Source organism: Anthonomus grandis, chromosome 4 (genome assembly GCF_022605725.1).
Source record: "Anthonomus grandis grandis chromosome 4, icAntGran1.3, whole genome shotgun sequence".
In the NCBI taxonomy this organism is placed as follows: Eukaryota; Metazoa; Arthropoda; class Insecta; order Coleoptera; family Curculionidae; genus Anthonomus; species Anthonomus grandis.
In genome coordinates, this window is record NC_065549.1 from 11997805 (window position 1) to 12018466 (window position 20662).

At 31.2% G+C, this 20662-nt stretch overlaps 1 protein-coding gene across 3 annotated transcripts; it reads right to left on the reverse strand.

Moving 5' to 3' along the window:
* Positions 1–6664: 6664 nt before the first annotated feature.
* Positions 6665–20131, reverse strand: LOC126734806 (uncharacterized). Of its 3 annotated transcripts, none has more exons than XM_050438549.1 (6): positions 19936–20131; positions 11412–11632; positions 11185–11346; positions 10870–11132; positions 10603–10817; positions 6665–8691 (listed from the first exon to the last, which is right to left on the reverse strand). In XM_050438549.1, the coding sequence occupies exons 2-6, from the start codon at positions 11617–11619 to the stop codon at positions 8499–8501; spliced, it is 1041 nt and encodes a 346-aa protein (XP_050294506.1). In that variant the 5' UTR covers positions 11620–11632; positions 19936–20131; the 3' UTR covers positions 6665–8498. The 3 variants fall into 3 exon arrangements, with proteins under 3 accessions (XP_050294506.1, XP_050294505.1, XP_050294507.1); XM_050438548.1 differs by lacking the exon at positions 19936–20131 and adding an exon at positions 17446–17623; XM_050438550.1 differs by lacking the exon at positions 19936–20131 and adding an exon at positions 17446–17622 and having other exon boundaries at positions 6665–8670.
* Between the last annotated feature and the right edge of the window lie 531 nt (positions 20132–20662).

The following is a 20662-nucleotide window of genomic DNA, read 5'->3' on the forward strand; positions in this document are numbered from 1 at the left end:
TTGCTCTGGTTGCGGAGGGTGAAATAAATATAAAGTATTTTGTCAAATCCGAAGATATTTTTGATATTCTAAATGTGACTCACGTGGCTATCGGACATATACGAAAAGCACCGTATGTAAAATAAAAAGTAGAAAAATATAACGCAGGAAATAATCAAGATGTTCAAACTGTGTGTGGCATGTCAAAAAAAAACTTAAATCTATTAAAAAAGGTTTTGTTGTCAAGTCAGTTTCATGTTGACATGCAGTCAAATCGAGACAAAGAGTGAAAGTTTAGTATGGTCTACCAAGACCACTTGACAAAATTCCTCCACATTACAGTCAAAGATGGCTCAAGAAGGTGCAAAAAATGTACTAGATATTTTTTGTATATGTATTTGAAGCACCGTCCATTTTACAGTCAGATAACGGTAAGTAGAGTCATTTTTATACGGGTAGTTTGATAATAATATAATAATAATAATAATAATACATATTTATTATTTTATGCAAATAAAAGGCCGACAAATTCAGAATTCTGCCAAAGCAGATTCTGGTCTTTAGCATTGTGTCCAAAACTTAAAAAAACTTTAGAAACTAGAAAAAAAAAATTTAGAAACGCTTGTAATAGACTAAGTTTAATTATACACACCTACCCAAAAAATTTAGAACATTAACATTAACATAGTACCTCTCACAAAAAAAAAAGAATAACACGCACATTAGTACATACCCACACTAAACACAAATTTTCAGTCTCCACCCATACCCAAACTAACAATATTGACCCTTCAATATTTTACGCAGACAGCTGCTGACTCATCAGACGCACCATCATTCCCCTGCAAAAAGTCTGAACAGACACCAAACCCAACTCAAAATTTATGCCCAAAGAGTTCATCTGATATGCAAAATTATAGGAAAAGGACCTTTTAAATAATTGAGTCTTATGTCTTGGAATATGAATTGTGTTTCTTCTTAAGCCCAAATGGTGAACATCATTTATAAAAGTAATCTTAAGGTATAGGTAAGGTGGACTACGGTATTTAAGAATTTTATAAAAAAAAGTAAGTGAATGAGCAACCCTACGATTTTGCATATTTAACCACCCCAGCTCGGTAAGTCTATGGGAAACGCGATTATGTCTGCGTATTCCAAAAATTAGGCGAATACATGAGTTCTGAAGCTTTTGCAATCGGCACCTGTCATTATAGTCTAGGCACCAACCGTAAACAACATCGCAATAATTGCATTGTGACAGCACTAAAGAGTCACATAACATTTCTTTAATATCTTCACTTAGATCATGCCTATGCAAGTAAATTAATTTTAAAGCAAAATACCCTTTTTTTAGAACATTAGAAACGTGTTGATGAAATCGCAAATCACTATCCACTATTAAGCCCAAACTTTTGCAATTATCTACAACAGGAATATTAGCATCACCCATCTTAATATTAATAGTGTTGCTGTTTAAAATATGGTTAATTTTTTGCTTATTACCAATAAACATTACAGACGACTTAGAAGGATTTAATTTTAGAAAATTTTTTGAAGGAATATCACATATGGCTTGTAAGTCTTGATTAATTTTGGCTTCCGCATTTTTAGCATCTTCTGGCAGAAAAGAGTAATACAACTGAGCATCGTCGGCATAAAAATGGTAAAGGCAGTTTTTTAAATAAAAATAAAATCTAAAAGTATAAATAATAAAAAATAATATAAAAATAATTCTTCTATTTATCTTATATACTTTAAACATTGCGATGTTGCCACTTATACAAAAGAGTATTAGTCATTTTGATTTTAGTCACTTTGCTTTTTTACTATAAGATGTATAAGGGTGAGGTCTTTTACCATAGTAAGCAAATTTGAAAAAAAACCTTCATGTACCGTTCTGGATAAATCCATCACTGATCATCAGTCACCCTAAATGTTATTTTGTTTAATTAGGTCAGGAATTTGCTAATCGTATTATTGAAGTTCTGCTTAATGTGGGACGGGCTGAAAATTGTTCATGGTAAGCCTAGACACAGCCAATCTCAAGAAAGTGTGGAGTAAGCGAACCAGGACGTCCAAAATATGCTTATGACTTGGATGAGTGACCAAAAAACTACTAACTGGTCAGAAGGACTAAAATTCGTTCAAATAATGAAAAATCGGGCATGTGATAAAGGAATTAAACTTTCACCGTATGAGGCATTGTTCGGAACTGAAATTAAAGTTGGACTTAAGTCTTCCTCGCTACCTCACGAGGTAAAACGTTAATATTGAAATATATAATAATAAATATATTTGTATAATTGAGGAGCGATCAAGCAAAACCAGATAAATCCACTTTATAACATTCGGAGATATTTGCAAAAAACGTGCCAATAGCGTGTCCGTGAACTTATCAAAATAAATTATGGTGTACGTGAAAGGTTTAATATTATAGATCTCGTAGACCATATTTTGGACCTTATTAATTAATTAACAAAAGAATAATTGCTAATTAAAAAATGGATTTATCTGTTTTTGCTTGAGTTAAATATATATTGGATATTTTATAATGTAAAAGTGCTTGTTTTATTGTGGGTATGTAGTTATTCACATTTATTAGGCTAAATATAATGTATTTATTAATTTATTTATTTAAAAAAAATTAAAAGAATAATAAAATATAGGGTTTTTAAATTTACTTGTCTTCGTAATGATATAAAAGTTAGCATCAGCGACTGGTTCAAGCAATATATTTTTGTACCACACTAGACTTCCAAACTGTTCTGTCCAAACTGTTCTGTCATCAGGTGAGCTAGGGATTTTTTCTTTTTTTCAGGTAAAGATCGCGATAAACGAATTTCTTCCAATACACTTGGAACTTCATGTTTTGCCTTCAGAATCTGATGGGGCGTTTCATCTAAAAATGCCATTTTAAAATTCTTATGACATTGTACCTTTACAGTATTTTTTCCTTGTTTGTTTTGAGACTTCAGGATTAAAATTCGCTTGTAGTCGGAAATACCTGTGATCTTCTTTAGAGAATGTTGCAAATCTTTAATGTCGTACAGAAACCATTCAACGCCAAGTTGTTTCACTGTTCCAAATTGAGAATAAATTTCTAAATATTCGTCTTTGCTTATTATTGTTGTGTTTCTTCGTAAACGTTTTTCAACACGACCGAAAACCCTATCCGCAGGGAGAAAACTATGACCTCGAACAAAACATTATTTTGTGGATTTATCTGGTTTTGCTTGATTGATCTGACTTTGGGCTCCAATTTAAAGGGAATTTAACCGGTTTTGCTCGAATCTGAGTTTACCATTGGATTTATCTGGCGAAATGAAATAGGAATTCATGATAAAATAATTTGTTAAAAAATGGATTTATCTGGTTTTGCTTGATCGCTCCTCAATTATCAGAATTTATTTGGGAAAATTAAATATATTTTCAAATCGGGTTGAGTCAAATATTTTAGCCTAAAATAATTTTATCTTCCCAGCCTACCAGTGAAAAAGTGTATTAAAATTGTAAAAAAAAATTTATAAGATAACGCCGACAATGTGTTGTTTTTTTTAACGTATTTTGACGTTAAACGAAATGTTATTGATGGTGTCTCTATTTTTGTATATATGTCTGTGCTACGATTGCGCCGAAAATGCTTGACCGATTTTATTGGAATCTTTAGGATAATTAGTTTCTTACCTAAAAAGAAGCTGAAAAGGGTCTCATGATCATCAATCATGTCCAAACGTTGTTTTCTAGAGGTTCAAATTTAAAAAAAAAATTATAATTTCTAAACCGTTTACACTAAAAATTTTCTGAATTCATATTTTGATAGCCTAATTCTTCTCGAACTTTTCTTGATATATCCAATTTCAAAGCTTTTATTTTTGATTTATTTAAAAAAAGAAACTGAAGTTATAATATTATTTTAATATGTACCTAGAGCCAAACCTACTGCGTTGGCTGGAAATGTGTACGTTTCGGTATGGAACTATTCATTTACTTTTTGTACGATTCCTTATAAAATGAATAAAAAAACTACTTGAAATTAACATTTTTGGATATTAATGGCAAGATTATGTTTCATACTGTAATGGTATATTTAAACAGGTTATAGAGAGTCTCGAAACAAAAGAAGAAATTATTAATGCAATTCGTCATGAAAAAGAAACCAGTATGGAAAATTAAACTGCCCAAATTTCAACAAATCATGATACTGAAGATAATACTTGCTCGGCTTGTAGTGAAAAGAGTTCCTAGGTAAACGGAATTTGTGAATTTTGTGAAAGAAAACAACAGATTTTTTTAATTAGAGATGAAGCTTATAGCAACTTAGAAAACCAAGCTAAGAAAATGAAGCAGATATCGAGTGTTACATTCCCTCCATGTAATATAGGAGACAGTGTCCGATTAAAAATTTCTGATGTTGATAGAGGAAGAGGTGAATTTAGAAATGTTTTAATGTCAGTAGTGCAAGTAAATGGAGATGACATGTATTGTTTGAGTTAGCTGTAACTTATTAATTAATCACATATCTTTTTACCTAAATCCTCAAATGCAAATTTGACAGATTTTTAGTACAAAATCTGTCATCGAGAGACTCTAAACTATTAAAATTTTTCCTAAATCTGTCTTTTTAAAATTTTCTTTTTTAAATCCCTTTAAGTATGTTAATAAGAAAGATATGACTCACTTGTCACCATGCTTAATAAATATCAATATCCTATCAATATTTTAAATATGCACCTCTAGTAAACCCTAAATACTACATTTTAGTAGTATTTGGGGTTCATTTTCAATACTACATCAACGCATTTTTAATAGCTTACATATATATAGATATTCTGACTTTTTCAAATAAGACTGTTTTTAGGTAACGATAGTGGAACAATCGAAGAAATCTTCTCTAGAAACCAGTTCACATATGTGAGAACAATCTCCTGGACATTGATAAAGTGTTATCACTTAAAAAAACATTTACGCCATATTGCTACCAGCCAGTCTATGTCCGGTAGGAATGGATATAAAAGATGCCATTGTAAAGCAAAATTCATAACACTAAAATGTCTGTGTAAATCCTCAGGAGTACCATATAACTTAAAATGTCATTCGAGCTTATCTTACTCAAATAAGTAATATTTTATTATTATTTTGATTAAACATTCATATTTCTAACCTTTTTTTTATCGAAAATTCCAATTTTTTATATCAAAATTAAGCACAGGTAATAGTTATAGTGTTTTTGTACCTACATTAAATTGTACCGTTGTATGCAATGGTCACTGGATAGATCTAGAATTATCCGTATAAGACACAAAGTCATTAAACTTATTCGCGTTTTACCCAGCTAAATTGGACAATACGCAATCTAAACGGATAAAACTAGGTTTATCCAATTTCGAGTTCTAACCGTAACATATATATTAATGATAAAAAAAAAATGATATTGAAAGTGTCTAATTTTGATACAAAAACTTAGGGTTAACAAATTGGCTTATTAATATGTAACATTCTTTATTATTACTAAAATCATTCAATAATTAGTTTTCATATCTCCTGGCATGGAACTATTTTTTTCGTCATTATTAAACGCATTAGAAAGGCCATATGTTTCATATGAACTTTTAGAAAAATTCTTGGCTTAAGTGCTCATTGAAATTGAACGAACATAAGATGAGATACAATAAGTTGCATTAATGACAATTTACATACCTGAGGAAAGCTGTTTTTCTTTGAAATAAAGAGCTTTTCCGCCATATTGTTTGAGTTAAGCTGTTAGATCCTGTACTTTTAATATAAGACACAAAAAAGGCAACAGAAAAAACAGTTTTTGGTAAGTTTAAACAGAAAGTTTGCATCTGCTTGGTATATCCTATTTATGATACTGTTTGTAAGAGATTTATAATAAATAACCTTAACTTATTTAATATATTAGTAACAACAGTTGATAAAGGTAATAAAACTGGTTTGATTGATAAACCGATTACTTATCAAAGGCATATACCATTTCCAAAAATGTATTGTCTATCTAAAATACATAAACCCCATTAGACCTGTAGTGGGTTTTATTGGTTCTCCTATTTATAATATCTCTAAATGGGTTTCTGAGATTTTAAACAATGCCTTTCAAAGAGAACCACTATTTTGCGCGCAACTCTTTTGGATTCTCTAACTTTATTCAGTTTATAATACTCCCTAAAAATGATATATTGCTATCTCTGGACGTAATGTCTCTATTGATCTAACTAGAGATATTATTATTAAACGATGGTCAATGATTTCACCTAATATCACATTATGCTAGAGTGGTTTTAAGAATGTTTGATTTTTGTATTGAGAGCAGTTATTTCGAATTCAACGGAAACTACTATTAACTTTTGGACTTGTATATCATTGATTTACTAATTTTACGAGTAAACTGTCTTTTTCTGTGACATTTTTTAAATGTCCTGACTTTTGTGCCTAAGGGGGTGATACTGAGATTCTTCAAGTTTTTAGTTTGTCTCATCCATTAATAGAATTTAATTTAATTTTTGGATACTAGAGTCATACACCTCATAGATTGGTATCATAAACCCAAATTTTCAGAGAGATTCATAAACTAATTGTCAAACCATTAACTCCAACAAAAAATTAACAGTCAAGAAATATTCCATACTTGACAGTGGAGTCGTAGATTAAGGTAAAATGAAAAACACTGTCTTTTTCCACTCATTTATTCTACATATAGCTTAGAATTCCCAAGATGTTTCGGACACAGCAGTGTCCATCATTAAGTGGATTCTAAAAGGCATTGGTCGAGAACAAAGAAACAACAGACAAAAAAAGACAGAATAGATTTTAAAATTATATAAGTCGCACTTACAACTGTTTAAAATTAGCACAAATCACATACTTCAGGGTTTGAGTTTATATCAATAATTATTTTGTTTTTAATTTTATTATTGAGAAAGATGAATTGAGAAATCAAAGTGGTGACATTTGACAAAACTGATTTTCATGTATAGTGGGAAAATTATTTTGTTGTAATAAGGGAAGTTTCGGAGAAGTTTTATTCAGGAGTTTATCAGATAGGATGCTTGAGTGAGAACATAAACAGCAAATGTTTGATATATAAGCATCGTGAAACTTTTTCAGGCATGTTTTTTTTTTAACAATTACAGTTTTAACTCAGCTACTGACCCAAAGTTTTTATATTTCTGCCATAACGGCAATATATTTATTTAAAAATAATGTTGGCAATTAGTGTGAAAATATTTTGAACTAAAATGCATTTATTACATTAAATAATAAACTATGTTTTATTCTGTTCAAATCTATATACCAGTTTAATATAGAGTGCCAAATAAATTTAAGTCAAGCTTGAACTGAGAAGAAGTCCAAACATTAAGGTATAAATATTAAAAATAAATTACAAGGCAAGCAGGTTATTATCTACATCAATTTTTTTAATGCTTGTAGTTTTTAAACAAAATTGACAGTTTATTAAACGTGATTAAAATTAAACGTCCTGTCATCCGTCAGAGTTCATTTTAGAACGTATAAAACAACCTGTATTTCAATTGATACATATTTCTTTCACATTAATACATAGACACATTTCTTACTTACTAATAGGATATTATTTATCCTTACTTATAAAAAAGGGGGACACACTAGCAGTTAAAATGATAATATTTTGATATATGGGTAAAGAACTACAGAGTGTTTATTAATTGAGTGCCGATAATACAGAAACTCTTGAGTGATTTTAAAAAGAAATATTAATAAATACATATTTCTTATTATTAATTCTTCAGCTACAGAGTGTTAAGTTTCAAGAAATAAATCACTTTTTATCAGAATGCATTTTTTTTTAATCATTAAAAAAGATTTAAAAAAAATTACTGTATTGGGTTTGAACTGAATGGCTTTGAGGAAAAATCAACAATATTTTTCAAATCCTCCTATTTGAAGTAATTTGGGTCAAAAAGTGTATATTGGGTGTGTACGCATAATTATAATATTTTATAATATATACCTAGCCACAAATTAAATTTACAACCTAAAGAAGGAACCATAATTTATAGAGTAAGCAGATAGAACATTACAGTGATTTTTGTTGACAAAATTCGTTAATTTAATATCACATTTTTTGCAATACACTATTTAATTTTACTTCTCTATGACTAATATTTCACAAATATTTGACGCACTATAACGTGGTCCGATACATCAGATATTATTAAAATGAGCTAGAAATGTCCGAATTATCCGATCTTAATTAGACTACTGATCGTACCCCAAGAAAGTTTTTTTTTCAATAAACTCTTAAAATATATATGCTAGATAAGTCACGCACATCTAATAGATTCTGTATGGATACAACACTAAGCTCCTCATATAGTGTGTAAAAATTTGTACAAAATATCTAAAAGGTCGAAGACATTTGTTAATATTAACTTTTCATTAACACCCTACACTATAGGCACTCAATTAATAACACCCTGTAGTTGTTTAGGTCAGAGGAGTCTTCAAACATAAAAAACACAATTTTATTCCATCTCACTCGTCGTCTGGGCCCGTTTCCATTTCTCCACCTCCCTTCGTATGCGGCCCACATCCACCGCGTACGTCCTGCAACATCCGCCCACCCAGGTCACCCCCAAGTCCAGCCATTTGGGTACGTAGGACTCCACTGGTTCGCATTTGTTCCGGTTTATCCAACTGTAGGTTTTCCAATCGGGACTTTTTAGTTCATCCATTAAAAGAGCGCATGCAAAAACCGAAAAATTATTATTTGTTAATGTTGTGCAGATGAACTGACATTTGATTGTTATCTATGAGGAATTTTATTTATTTTTGTTTTATATTGGGTGGTTACAGCTCTTTAAGGAAAAAGTGCTTTAAAATGGTTTAATCGATTGGTGCTAATGTGATGATATAAAAACCCAAAAACCTTGAAATTAAAAAAAATTGAATTGTGCTAAGCGGTTTTGGTCTAGCATTTTTTGCTTTTTTTTGCATTTACCGATACAACGGCCTCAACCTTTACATTTTACTGTTTTTTCTCTATCTGACAATTTCCGAGATTTTTTATATATCTTTATAGTCTTATCACTTATATCAAATGGTATCCTCAATAGTGTGACCACCAAACACATTGTTACCCACCCGTACCAAAAAACTTGAAATTAGTTTACTTATATTGCGCGTTCCGTAATACTTCTGCATTTTAGTGAACTTCCATCTTTAAGTTCTTGCATTAGTGGAGTTTTATAAATTTTAAATAATGCCAGAGGATTTTGATATGGTGCATTTGATTGCACCTCACCCGCCAATACATTTGTCCAGTGGAAACGGTTCATTGAGCCACTCCCGAACTGTTAAACTGTAGTTAGCAAGATCTCCGTCTTTCTGGAAATTCAAATTATCTGCATTGAATTCATTTTCATCCACTTGATTTTCCAAGTTCGAAGAGGATATCTCATTTTTCTCATTTGGTAATTCAAGGTTCTCATTTGCCAAGTTACTTTCTCTTCCAGAAAGAATTAAGCCCAAACGTTGATCTTCTCTAGAAATTGAATATGAACTTCCATGAAATAGGTGCGGAACGCAGTCAAGAAGGAAGTTGGGTTGTTGAAATCTTTCTTCTACTTTCATCAATAAATTTTACATTTTATCAAGAAATCCATTGAAATTATGGTTTTTACAAAAGTTGATGAACGATAGGATTATCACTCTCTATCTCTAACTCTATAAACCTTGTTTTAACATTATTTCAATTACACTTAACAAATAGCAAATTGAATGCCTTTTGCAACAATGGGTCACACTATCGGGGGTTACCATTCAACATATTACAGTTATCTGGAGGTGAATGAGTGAAAACTTAAATATAAAATTTATGATTCAACGATTTTGTAGACCGAATGCGCTTAATTACAATTAAATTAAAAAATATAGAAAAATAAAATAAAATGTACGCTTAGAAACCCCTGGTTATATTTTTGAGGTGATGATATGTTTGCCTCGATTGACATTTTTTTTTTATTATTAACTTACAGGCTTTTAAAGTAAAATGTTTAAACCGGTACCCTGCAATTGAATTTATCTTATTTTGCATGCCTACCGTGAAATTATTAATATTAATAAAAATATGGTTCATATCCTGGTTATTAGTAAAGTTTAAGGAGATTTAAAAAAAAATATTGACAGAGAAAACTCTGTGACCAAAGAGTGTTCACCCCCTTGCCTTCCAGGAGCTTCTCTAAATTTTGTGGTTGAGGAGTGGAAACAGCAGACTTAAAATGACCAAAAAAATAAAGTCCAATGGGTTCAAATCAGGCGATCCAGTTGGCCACTTTATAGGTCGTCTTAGCCCTAAGCGTGAGAATCTACTTGGGCAGAACATAAGAAAGAGAAGCTCCATCTTGTTACAAATTTACTCTCATCCTTATCCAGTTTATTTTCAACAACAAACCTTTTCCAACATATCCAAATTAATAACCAATGAGAAGTAGTTAAATGAACAACCTCTTTAAGCATATGAACCATACAGTCTTTAAGCACACCCTATTCAATTCATGCCCATGCCAATTGTCCATGTTTCAATAAGTTAATTTTTGATTTTAATAATAGTTTATAAATTGTGCTCACCCAAGTTCCACGCTATAACTCTCACCACTATTGGGATAAACAATAAGCGGAATAGGTACAGATCTTTTATTATTAATGCCCGCAATAAGCGGTTCTATCAATCTGGGAGCGGTACAGTTAACCCCAACTGCGACAAGTTGTTCTGGATTCAAATCGTAACAGGCTCTGGCCGTCTCTTGGAAAGGTTCGCCAAAAGCGGTCGTTTTGCCGTCTCCCTGAATATCGTTTTTTAAATATATTATCTATATAGCAGCTATCCACACTTACCCCAACGCTAAAAGAAAGCCAGGCTTTCATCTGTGGATATTTTTCTTTTAGCAGTTTCACCAGCATTTCCGCTTCCACTCTACAAGGAATAGTCTCTATGGCTAACATATCCACACCAGCTTCAACCAGAGCATCAATTCTGGGTATATGCCACTCCCTCATTGTTTCTGCTGATACTTTATTGGCGTATGAGCCGTTGTATTCGGAGCCGTCGTGAAGAGATGCTCCGTAAGGACCGACAGAACCCACGACAAGCGGTTTTTCTATAAGAAATATATTACATGATGGTTTTTATCATAAAAAAGGCTTACTTACTGTCATCCGGAAAGTCTTCCAAATACCTTCTGACAGCCTCCTTAGCCAGTTCAACCGCCTTCTTGATTAGATTATATGATTCTTCTTTTGATAGTTTCAAGTGTTCCGAAAACAAATCTACACTCGCTTGGTATGTGTTGGTGATTATAAGGTCGGCTCCGGCTGAAATATTCGTAAATTTGTATTATGTTAAATGTAGAATAGGGTAAACCAATAAAATATCCAACCTCTCAAGAAATCCATATGGGCATAGATCACAGCTTCGGGGTTCGAAGCCAAGTATCTGGCACTCCATAGGACATCCCCGTCGATGGGCTGAGATACGTGGCAACTTAACTGAGTGGCAAATCCGCCATCCAGGATGACAATTTCTTGATTTTTTTTTGTTGGAGGCCTGGATTGTTGCGAAGAAGTGCCTATTCCTGGTGGAGCCATTTTTTTTTAAATCCTGGAAGAAGCAAATTTGGGATGTTACAGTTGTGGTGAGGATGATACAAAGCTACTAATACTACTAGTACTTTGGGCCTGGATTTATCTCGTGACTTTTAAAATGATACTATATGATCATAAACATAAACTATACCGGGACTTTCAGAATTCTGCATGTAAATACTCATCAAAGCTATAAAAAAGCCAGCTGTTTTTTTACAGAGGAAGCCCAAAATTTCTTCGTTCAAAAGTTCATTTGAAATTTTATAGAAAAAGCTTGGGGCATAGTATGTAGTTGAGATACGGGATTTATTGAGTTTCAGACATTAAATCTCTAGAAGATTTACTTGTCGTGTGTTATAGTTATGAACTTCTGATCTTTAGTTATATTTTTTTAGAATATTTTTTTGCATATATTAGACATTCAAAGATAACATGATGGCAGTTTAAGGAGGTTAAGGCTTTTAAGAAAATCTCTGACATCATTCCTGAAACCCAGATCTTCCACAACCCTCAGAGCCCTTCTTTGCAATCTCCTAGCCTGAGATGCATGACCCCAAAACAAAAGACTGTAGTTGCAGGTAGACTGTATTAAAACATGGTAGCAAGTTTTCAAAGAGATACCTATGTTTTAGCAGTCCTCCCGCAACACAATCCAATCCAAAGATCCCTACGGACCTCACCACATCTGAAGCCTCAATATTGCGCCATGAAAAAAGCATTTCTTCTGTTCTGTTTATTTGCATTGAACCATCTGCTTAAATTGAACTTCACTTCAAATAGTTTCAGCTCTATCTCCTGCAAACTTTTATTTCTGTAAAGAGATGGTAGTGTCCCCTGCAAACAGCCGCACTCTACAGTCAACTGACCGTCTATATCGTTGACATAATGCATAGGTGTGGTCCTATCATTATTTATATCAATGAGATATTTGGTACTCTTCAGATGAAGTTCCGACCAAATAAGTTTTTTTTTATGTCTTGTCTTGGGTATTATCTTCTGTCTTGCTTTGTGTTTTCTCTTGTGACGATACCTTATTTTTTATTGAAGGTCTTTCGTGACAATTGCTCCCAAAACCTGTGACCATCTCTTTTTTCGACTCCTGTGAAAGCAAATTAAGGACTTTTGTTAAAATGCACAATAAAGCATTTAAAGTAGTTCCATTTTATTTTTAAATTGACCGCCTGGACTGTTTTGATAAGTTTTCAATCTACACAGGTATAAGTAAGTTTGTTGTTTTGTCTTGCTTTTGTGTGCATTCTGAATTTCCCCAAGTGATCCTTTATGTATAAGAAATTCTTACGTAAATATTGCCAACAAGTAAAAAACGCCCCTATACCAGGATACCATTAGTGCTGAGTGGAACATATATAGCACATAGTTACTACATTTTCTGAGACACATTTGGTAAGATTCAGTAGAAGAAACAAGGCTTCAATCCTCTTAAGACCTAATGTATGTGAGCAACCTATTTGAGTATTATCAGTGTTCACATACCACATTCTCTAAGAGAAAAATCACTTCTTTTATTTATTTGGGTTTATCAAGAAATAGATCCCGCCGACAGGGAGTCCGATGGCATCCGTAAAATTGGTGTAGTTTTCCTTATTGGAGTCAAAAGAGTTAAGAGAGATCATTATTATAGATGAAGAACTGTATTCTGCAAAAGACACATCCTGACCACTTGGGTTCTCTCCCTCAAATAAGTAATGACAAGCGTTGTTGGTAAAGTGAGTAATATATTAATTTCCTCAGCAAATCATCGTCAGTGACACAGTCGAATGCAGTGGGCAAAAAGGAGCAGAATAATGATGGAGATTTACAAATGAGTTACGGATATTATCACCTAGACTCAATATATCCAATGTGGTGCTCAAAACTAAGACACCAACAATATTCGAAGAAATTATAATAAGCTTCAGTGCTAAGCAGTTTTCAACAATTTTGAAATTGCAGGGATCAATGCAATGGACCTGCCATTTGAGGTTTTCATTATCCTGTTTAAAGATAGGTACAATAAGAGCCTTTTTTAGTATATCAGGTAAAGGATTCTTTTTAGAGTAGCTGTGTTGTGCATGGTCATATAATTTTTAGTTCCTTTAATTAAGACCAAAAATATAATTACCTGATTGTTATGGAATTTTTGATATCTTACACATCATCCAATGATGATTGTGAAAAATTTAAGCTAATAGGTGGTGGTCCGAGGCAAGATAGGAGAGTCACCAAGATTTTTAGGGACTATATTTCTTGATTATAATCCTCCACATTGCTTTGATTTGATTTTTAGCTGATCTAATTATGTTATCTTTATTTCATATTTTTAAATTTTTTAAAGAGTTTTTGTATATAATTTTTTTTTAACAATTTTACTCAGGATTATCCACCAGAACATTGGTATTGCCTGCTAACTTCCCCAAGCAGTCTCAAATACTCAGGCATTAATTCAAACCGGGCACTATTCCCGGGCTTATTATAAATTGAACATTAATTAATAAGTATCAAGTAGAAAACATTCGTCATATGATCGATCTCTCCCCATAAGCTTTTCCATTTTATGTGTTACATCCGAGGAATCATCGTCAATAAAATTAATAGAGACATTTTAATAAGAGCTAAGATTTGTAGTCTGAAAATTGAAAATCAACTGAGTGAGCAGTCAAGGAATTTGATACAAAACTGTTAAATGAATACATAAATTAATTCTTGTCGATCCCTTAAACACAAAACCAGAGAGAGTATAAAAAGATATCAGGATTAGAATTAGATATTCGTATTTTTCGAAAACACAATACATTAGAAAATTTGAAACATCACTTAAGATACCTCAAATGAATTAAAAAATTTTAATTGAAATCAATTCGGAATAATAGCTAAAGTCTTTAGTTATCGTATTTTCTTAACACTCATTGTTGTCCTATATAAGCTCTTAGCAATAAACTTAAATTACATTCGAATAATAGGAAACCCTAATAAAATGAGATATTCGTATTTTTTTAAAACACACTACATCAAAAAATTTGAAAAATCATTTAAGATATATGAAATGAACTCTAAAAATTGAAATGAAATTAAGTGGGAACAATGGCTAAACAGTTTATTTGTAGTATTTTCTTATCACTAGTTATGTCCAAACCACAAAACGAATCATATAAGTTGTCCTATATAAGTTCTTAATACTAAGTTTAAATTACATTCGAATCGTAGGTATCAGTAATAGAGTTAGATGTTCGTATTTTTTGAAAACACAATACATTAAATCACGTTACGAGTTCACGTTAAAGTCGTCAGGGTTTAATAATTAGTTTGGTTTAATGTGAAACATTAATAAAGCCTAAAACCTTAATATTGCTGACGTCTCTGCTTATATTAAGGCATTCTCAGGGCGCTACAATATTATTAAATTGCATATTCAGTTCTAATACTAGCAACCTCTTCTATGGGTATATATTTTGATCTCATGTTTTTGTCTGTCAACTGGTTATGTGGAAATATTGTAAACGAGTTGAATTGAGAACATTTTGTATAGCAATAATTCTTACAAATGCAAGCTAGTTGAGTTTGTGGCCAAGCTTTATGATGAATAGGGATCAAGAATCATCTGAATCATGTTAAAGAGTAATACTTTATATGTTTGATCAAAGAATAGAACCATACTCGACCCCGAAACATTTTATTTTTGAAATATCAATTTGTAGGTATGGAGCCCAGTACTAACTGAAATAAATGCTCAAGTAGAAAAAGTGTAAACTTACCTAACTATGATATATACTTTACATCTTTAGATCATAATTCCATTTAATTTTAAATGCGTTATATAAAATTTTTATATACAACACACTATATACACCCATATCTCAATAGAAACTTTTGTATGATTTCCTAGACTAGCCTTTCCTAGACCAAACATGATCAAAAATGATTATTTATTGATTTATTTATCAGGAAGTAATCCCAGAAATGAAACAAAAATACACTGCAGGTAGAAATATAAAATTAGGTAAATATATAACATAAAAATAGTTCTACAAGCAGTCACATTTGTAGGTAACATCTTCACTTGTATGCACTAAAAAGTTAATACAAAGCTAAAAATGAGAATCCCTGCAAATGTTAAATGATGGAAGATAAAATTGGCTTAGAGGAGTCAACCTGGTTGCTTAAAAGCTTATGCAGAAAAATCAGAATTACTTGGATAGTGTAATCCTAAAGTAAAAGGAGGTTAAATCTGAGGTGTACCTCTTTGGGGATAAAACCCATCCAGTTTGACGTGGGACGCTAGATACTCTCAAAGATGGATCTATCATGAAGCTGGATCTGTCAATGTGCACCTGATAAATAGGAAATCACACTGTTGAGCATTATTGAAGCTTATAAGTTTCACTAAATGGTTGTAAAGTGTAAGTAAACTCTCTGGGTTTGTAAATGCTTCCTTATAAAAACCAAGGGTTTCGAGTGCAGAGTTTGTAATAGAATCAATTGATACAAGAAAAAATTGATTAAATGTAAGTTTTTTTAGTGAATCAACAACATTAAGATCCTTGACATACTGGAAGTTTGATAACTGAGAGCAGCATCAAATATAGTTGGATATATTTTTCATAAATTTGGACATATTGAGGTCCGAATTATTGCATATGACCAATTTGAAATAGTCTACAAATCATCCTGCAACCGTCATTTTGACAATGAACGGACTATATATTTTCATGTCATCTGCGAAGAGAAGGCATTCACTATGTCATTAATAGATAAGGGAAATATTAGAGGTACTTCACTACAGGCTGGCTACTCTTGATTGAAATACATTATCTTCAACAAAATGCACTCTGCCACTTAAATAGCAGATAAAAAAGTTTACCAGATTAACATGAAAGGCAACAGATTACATGCAACAATAGCATTATCGAACCTGTCAAAGGCCCTCGACAAATCTGTGTATATCACATCTATCTTATGGCAAACTTCAGGATCCTTGTAAGATGAAAGACAGTTGTTATCACTCTTTCAACTGTACTGTGATTATGCAATTTTTGCCTGGGCATATGTCTCTCAAGCGAAAATAATATTTGCTCCTCGTAGAACCATCCTTGGACTGTGTTACAGGCACCATATAAGTAGGTTCTTTAATGACCTTAAACTTTTAATATTACCTTCTCTATATATGCTAGGATGTTTAGTTTACAGTTTACACCATTAAAAATTAGATAAATATGCTGTACAGTGTATATCACATAATACTAGGTTCAAACATAGGTAGATTTTCTGAGATTAAATAAATCTTGGATAAGTTCAAATGATTTCAGATCAAAATTTGATAGTAAACTACTTAGGCAATTTAGGAATGTGAATGTGACATAATATTCGAATTCTGTAAAAAAATACCGTGTAAATAATGAGCTTGAAGGTTTTCTTGTAAATATGTGAGAATATCTGCATAAATATCATAAGTTATAGCAAATTAATTTCATTGCGTACTAACACTCATTATTTCATTGTATACCTAGTCGTGTGTAGAATAATTTTTTGTACTTTGACACATGAATAAATGAGTTTAGGGAAATAACTTTATTTACTTTAGTTAGAGTGTTGTGGAATAATATTTGTTTTTTTTTGTATGTAATTGTGAAGAAAAACCATAAAATCCCAGTTTCTAGATGATGCAGGGAGGTAAATCAGTATACTTATTTCTATATCTGAAATTGTACCGGAAAAACACAATTGCACCCAACAGATGATCCAGACAACAAAATTCAAATGATTATATAAACATATATTTTTAATTACAATCAGCAGATAAGACAAAATTCTTTTTTTACCCTTAAAACTTACCTAACACTACACAACAAAACACAATTTATATATTCCGCAGTTGTAGCTAAACTGACTAAATACCATAAAACTTTCAAGATATTTAACCTTTTATGACTTTTAAAGAATTACTATCGAGTAGTCGTTTTTTTTTATCTTATCGCTATTGTACAAATAAATAAATTAACTTGTAAAGAATAGACACAATAACACATAATAATGGTCGAATATGTAGGCGAATTTATAATTTATATATAAGTTCACGCCATTATCAACAATAATAACATAAACAGATAGCAAAACTAATAATACAGAGTGAACTTCAAGGCATTAGATGAGAGAAAGAAAACAATCAATTTATTTAGCAAATTATTTTTATAAATAATCAATGAATGGTTTTTTTCCTGTCTTTTTAGTGTGGGTCATTGTCTTTGAAAATAAACACTATCTTTATATTTGTTAAATATAGCTATACTTAAAAGTTTAAATGTTTGTTTTATACAGGATGTCTGAGTTTTGATAAATCCTTTGCAAATAAAGGTATGAAAGAAGTCAACAAACCTTAAGATAATAAGAGATAACGATGATGAATATTAGAGGAAAAGATGACCAAAAATTCCTGCAGCAGTATTGGATTTTTAGGAAAGTTTCCTGGTGAATAAAGTTGGTGTCTTAAAATATAAGTTGGTAATAAGGTTGGTATATTTGTGTATTTTCGACTGCGAAATCTCAACGAGAATATCAAAAGAATTTGTTTGTGACCCAATAAGTTTCTCATTTAAGCTTCCCTGTATTGATGAAGAATCAATCATGTATGAATTTGGTCGTCAAAAAATGTTTTCATTTTGAGTAAAAACCTCCTAAACTGGACTGGATAATCTTTAAATCATCATGGAAGAAGCTAAATTATCCCAAACAGACCTAATTTGTCAGGAATTCCAGTTTTAGCCTCGCTTAAATGGACAACACGAGAATCTTAAGCAAAACAAGAATAGAAGAATTATGGACGAAATTCTAAAGAAAACAATAAATTTAGTTGCAAGTTATTTTTATATATGGCTGATTACCTTATATGCGAGTTTAAAAAAAAAGATAATTTACAGTCATAACAACTTAATTACTGTTTATCGTTTGCTTTGCACGTGCAGGTCATCAGCAAATGAATACTTACATGTTTTAGAGTCGTTGTCTCTTTTATTTTGAACATTACCGTCGTATCTATAAACTTTAATTATATTATATTTGTTTTGTATATAGGATATGACTACTTGTGAAATTCCCTTTAATATTATTCAGGCGTTTAAAATACCTTACCGATATTCGCGTAGCGTATATTTATCTGTGATAATACCTAAAAAATTTGTATAATTAAATATGTAAAAAATTAATAATTTTTTAGTTGTTAAAAATGTTGTTTTTTCTAATCATTGTTTTTTTTTTCACCCAAAATACATTTCTACTCAATAATATTTTTTTTGAGTAAATGTTCCTTTTACAAGGGTTTCGTCCGTAAGTTTCCATATGCATTACAAAGGCGGTCTATATCTGTCCTTTTGTTTATAGAATTAGGTTCTTCTTTTTTACATAACATATTATTTCTGTATTTTAATTTTTGTGGCAAACGACAGGTCAAGTAAAAAAAAAATTAGAGGCGATTTGTTGTTGTAAACTTAGTAAGGATTTTAGAAATAATTTTTGTTGCAGACAAACCAGTGGCGCAACATTAGTTTCGTTAAAATTGTGCGAAGTGTATCTGTACTGCTGCGTCCGCTACTGGTTGAAGTCAAATAATATTTTTTCATAAAAAGATGTATCTTTGCGGTACCCAAACGTACCAAATTTCAATAAAATATCTAAAGTATGACACCGTTTATCTTTGCAACGAAGCAATTTATTTTTTTCGAATATAGTTTACTTTTTCTTGCTGCCATTTAAATTTCCGCATTCGAAATTGTACCACCCTGTATATTTATATAAAATTGTTTAAATTTTTAATTAGTATAATTATGAAAAGTACATTTTCAGCTTTTCTGGTGTGCACTTTTAAATTTACATTTTTGCCTTGGCTTTTATTCTTTTTAAATAAAAAAAAAAAATTTTTTTTTCAAAAGAAAACATAAAATAAAAATTTAACAAAAAGTTTAATTTTTATTAAGATATATTTTTATAATAAACATTACTTTTTTCAAGTCTTTGAGAAATAAATGCTGGCTTTTCCACTTTTAGATTTCCAAAATCAGGGTCTTTTTTATTTAAAAAGCACAAAGAAATTTTTGTTTTCTTTGAACATCGCTGAGATGTCGAATTCCAGTCAGAATAAATGGTACATAAAAAGGACATTTTTGGCATAGTAGATCTGTCGAAAGTTAATCTATTATCACTCTTAATACATGTTCAAAAACAATTATTCTCAGCCTAATTTGAAATTCCTAAAATAATCTATGCTACTAAATATCCAGAAATAGACACTCTGGACGTTGTATTTATTATTAACGTAACGGTCTTTCTTACCTTTGTGTTGTCTGGAATCACTTAAAAATAAAAGTAAATTTTTGTTATAACATCAATAATAAAGGTCTTAATATAAAATTAATTTTATGGTATAACATTAAATGTTACTATACGCAATAGAGGTTTAAAATAACTATTTTTCTTTAGATGCTTTTATATGCTAAATGGGAACACGTGGCACGACGAGCGTAAACAAATCTACAAGTGGAATTGTAAGGACTGGACGATCTGTGTATTTTATGAGACTATACATACATTTAATACATTAATGATCTGTTGGTATTTTTTATATTTACATAGTAGACATAATAAAATTACGTTTTATATTCAGGTCAAATTCAGTATAATTATGATGCCTGGTAGTAAAGAATAAATTAAAAATCATACGGATAAACTATAAGCGTGACTTGCCAAGAATATTGTGTATTTATTCTATTTACAAAATAAGCTAAAAAGAATTTTCTGCTTATTATAGTTTTAATACTAAAATCACAAAAATGTTGTCCTGAAAATTTGAAACTAGCGCGCTTTGTTCTTACTGTGTGACGTCATCACATAAAAGCCATGGAAGACAAATCACAATCACGAACCAGGGGGAGTCGTGCAGACAGCATTACGTACTGTATGGTCTTGCCACTGGTACATACTTACTGGAATTTATTTTACAGCCACCCCAACCTACACTTTCCTTAAACTAACAAAAAAAATAATAAAAATTCTTACTATT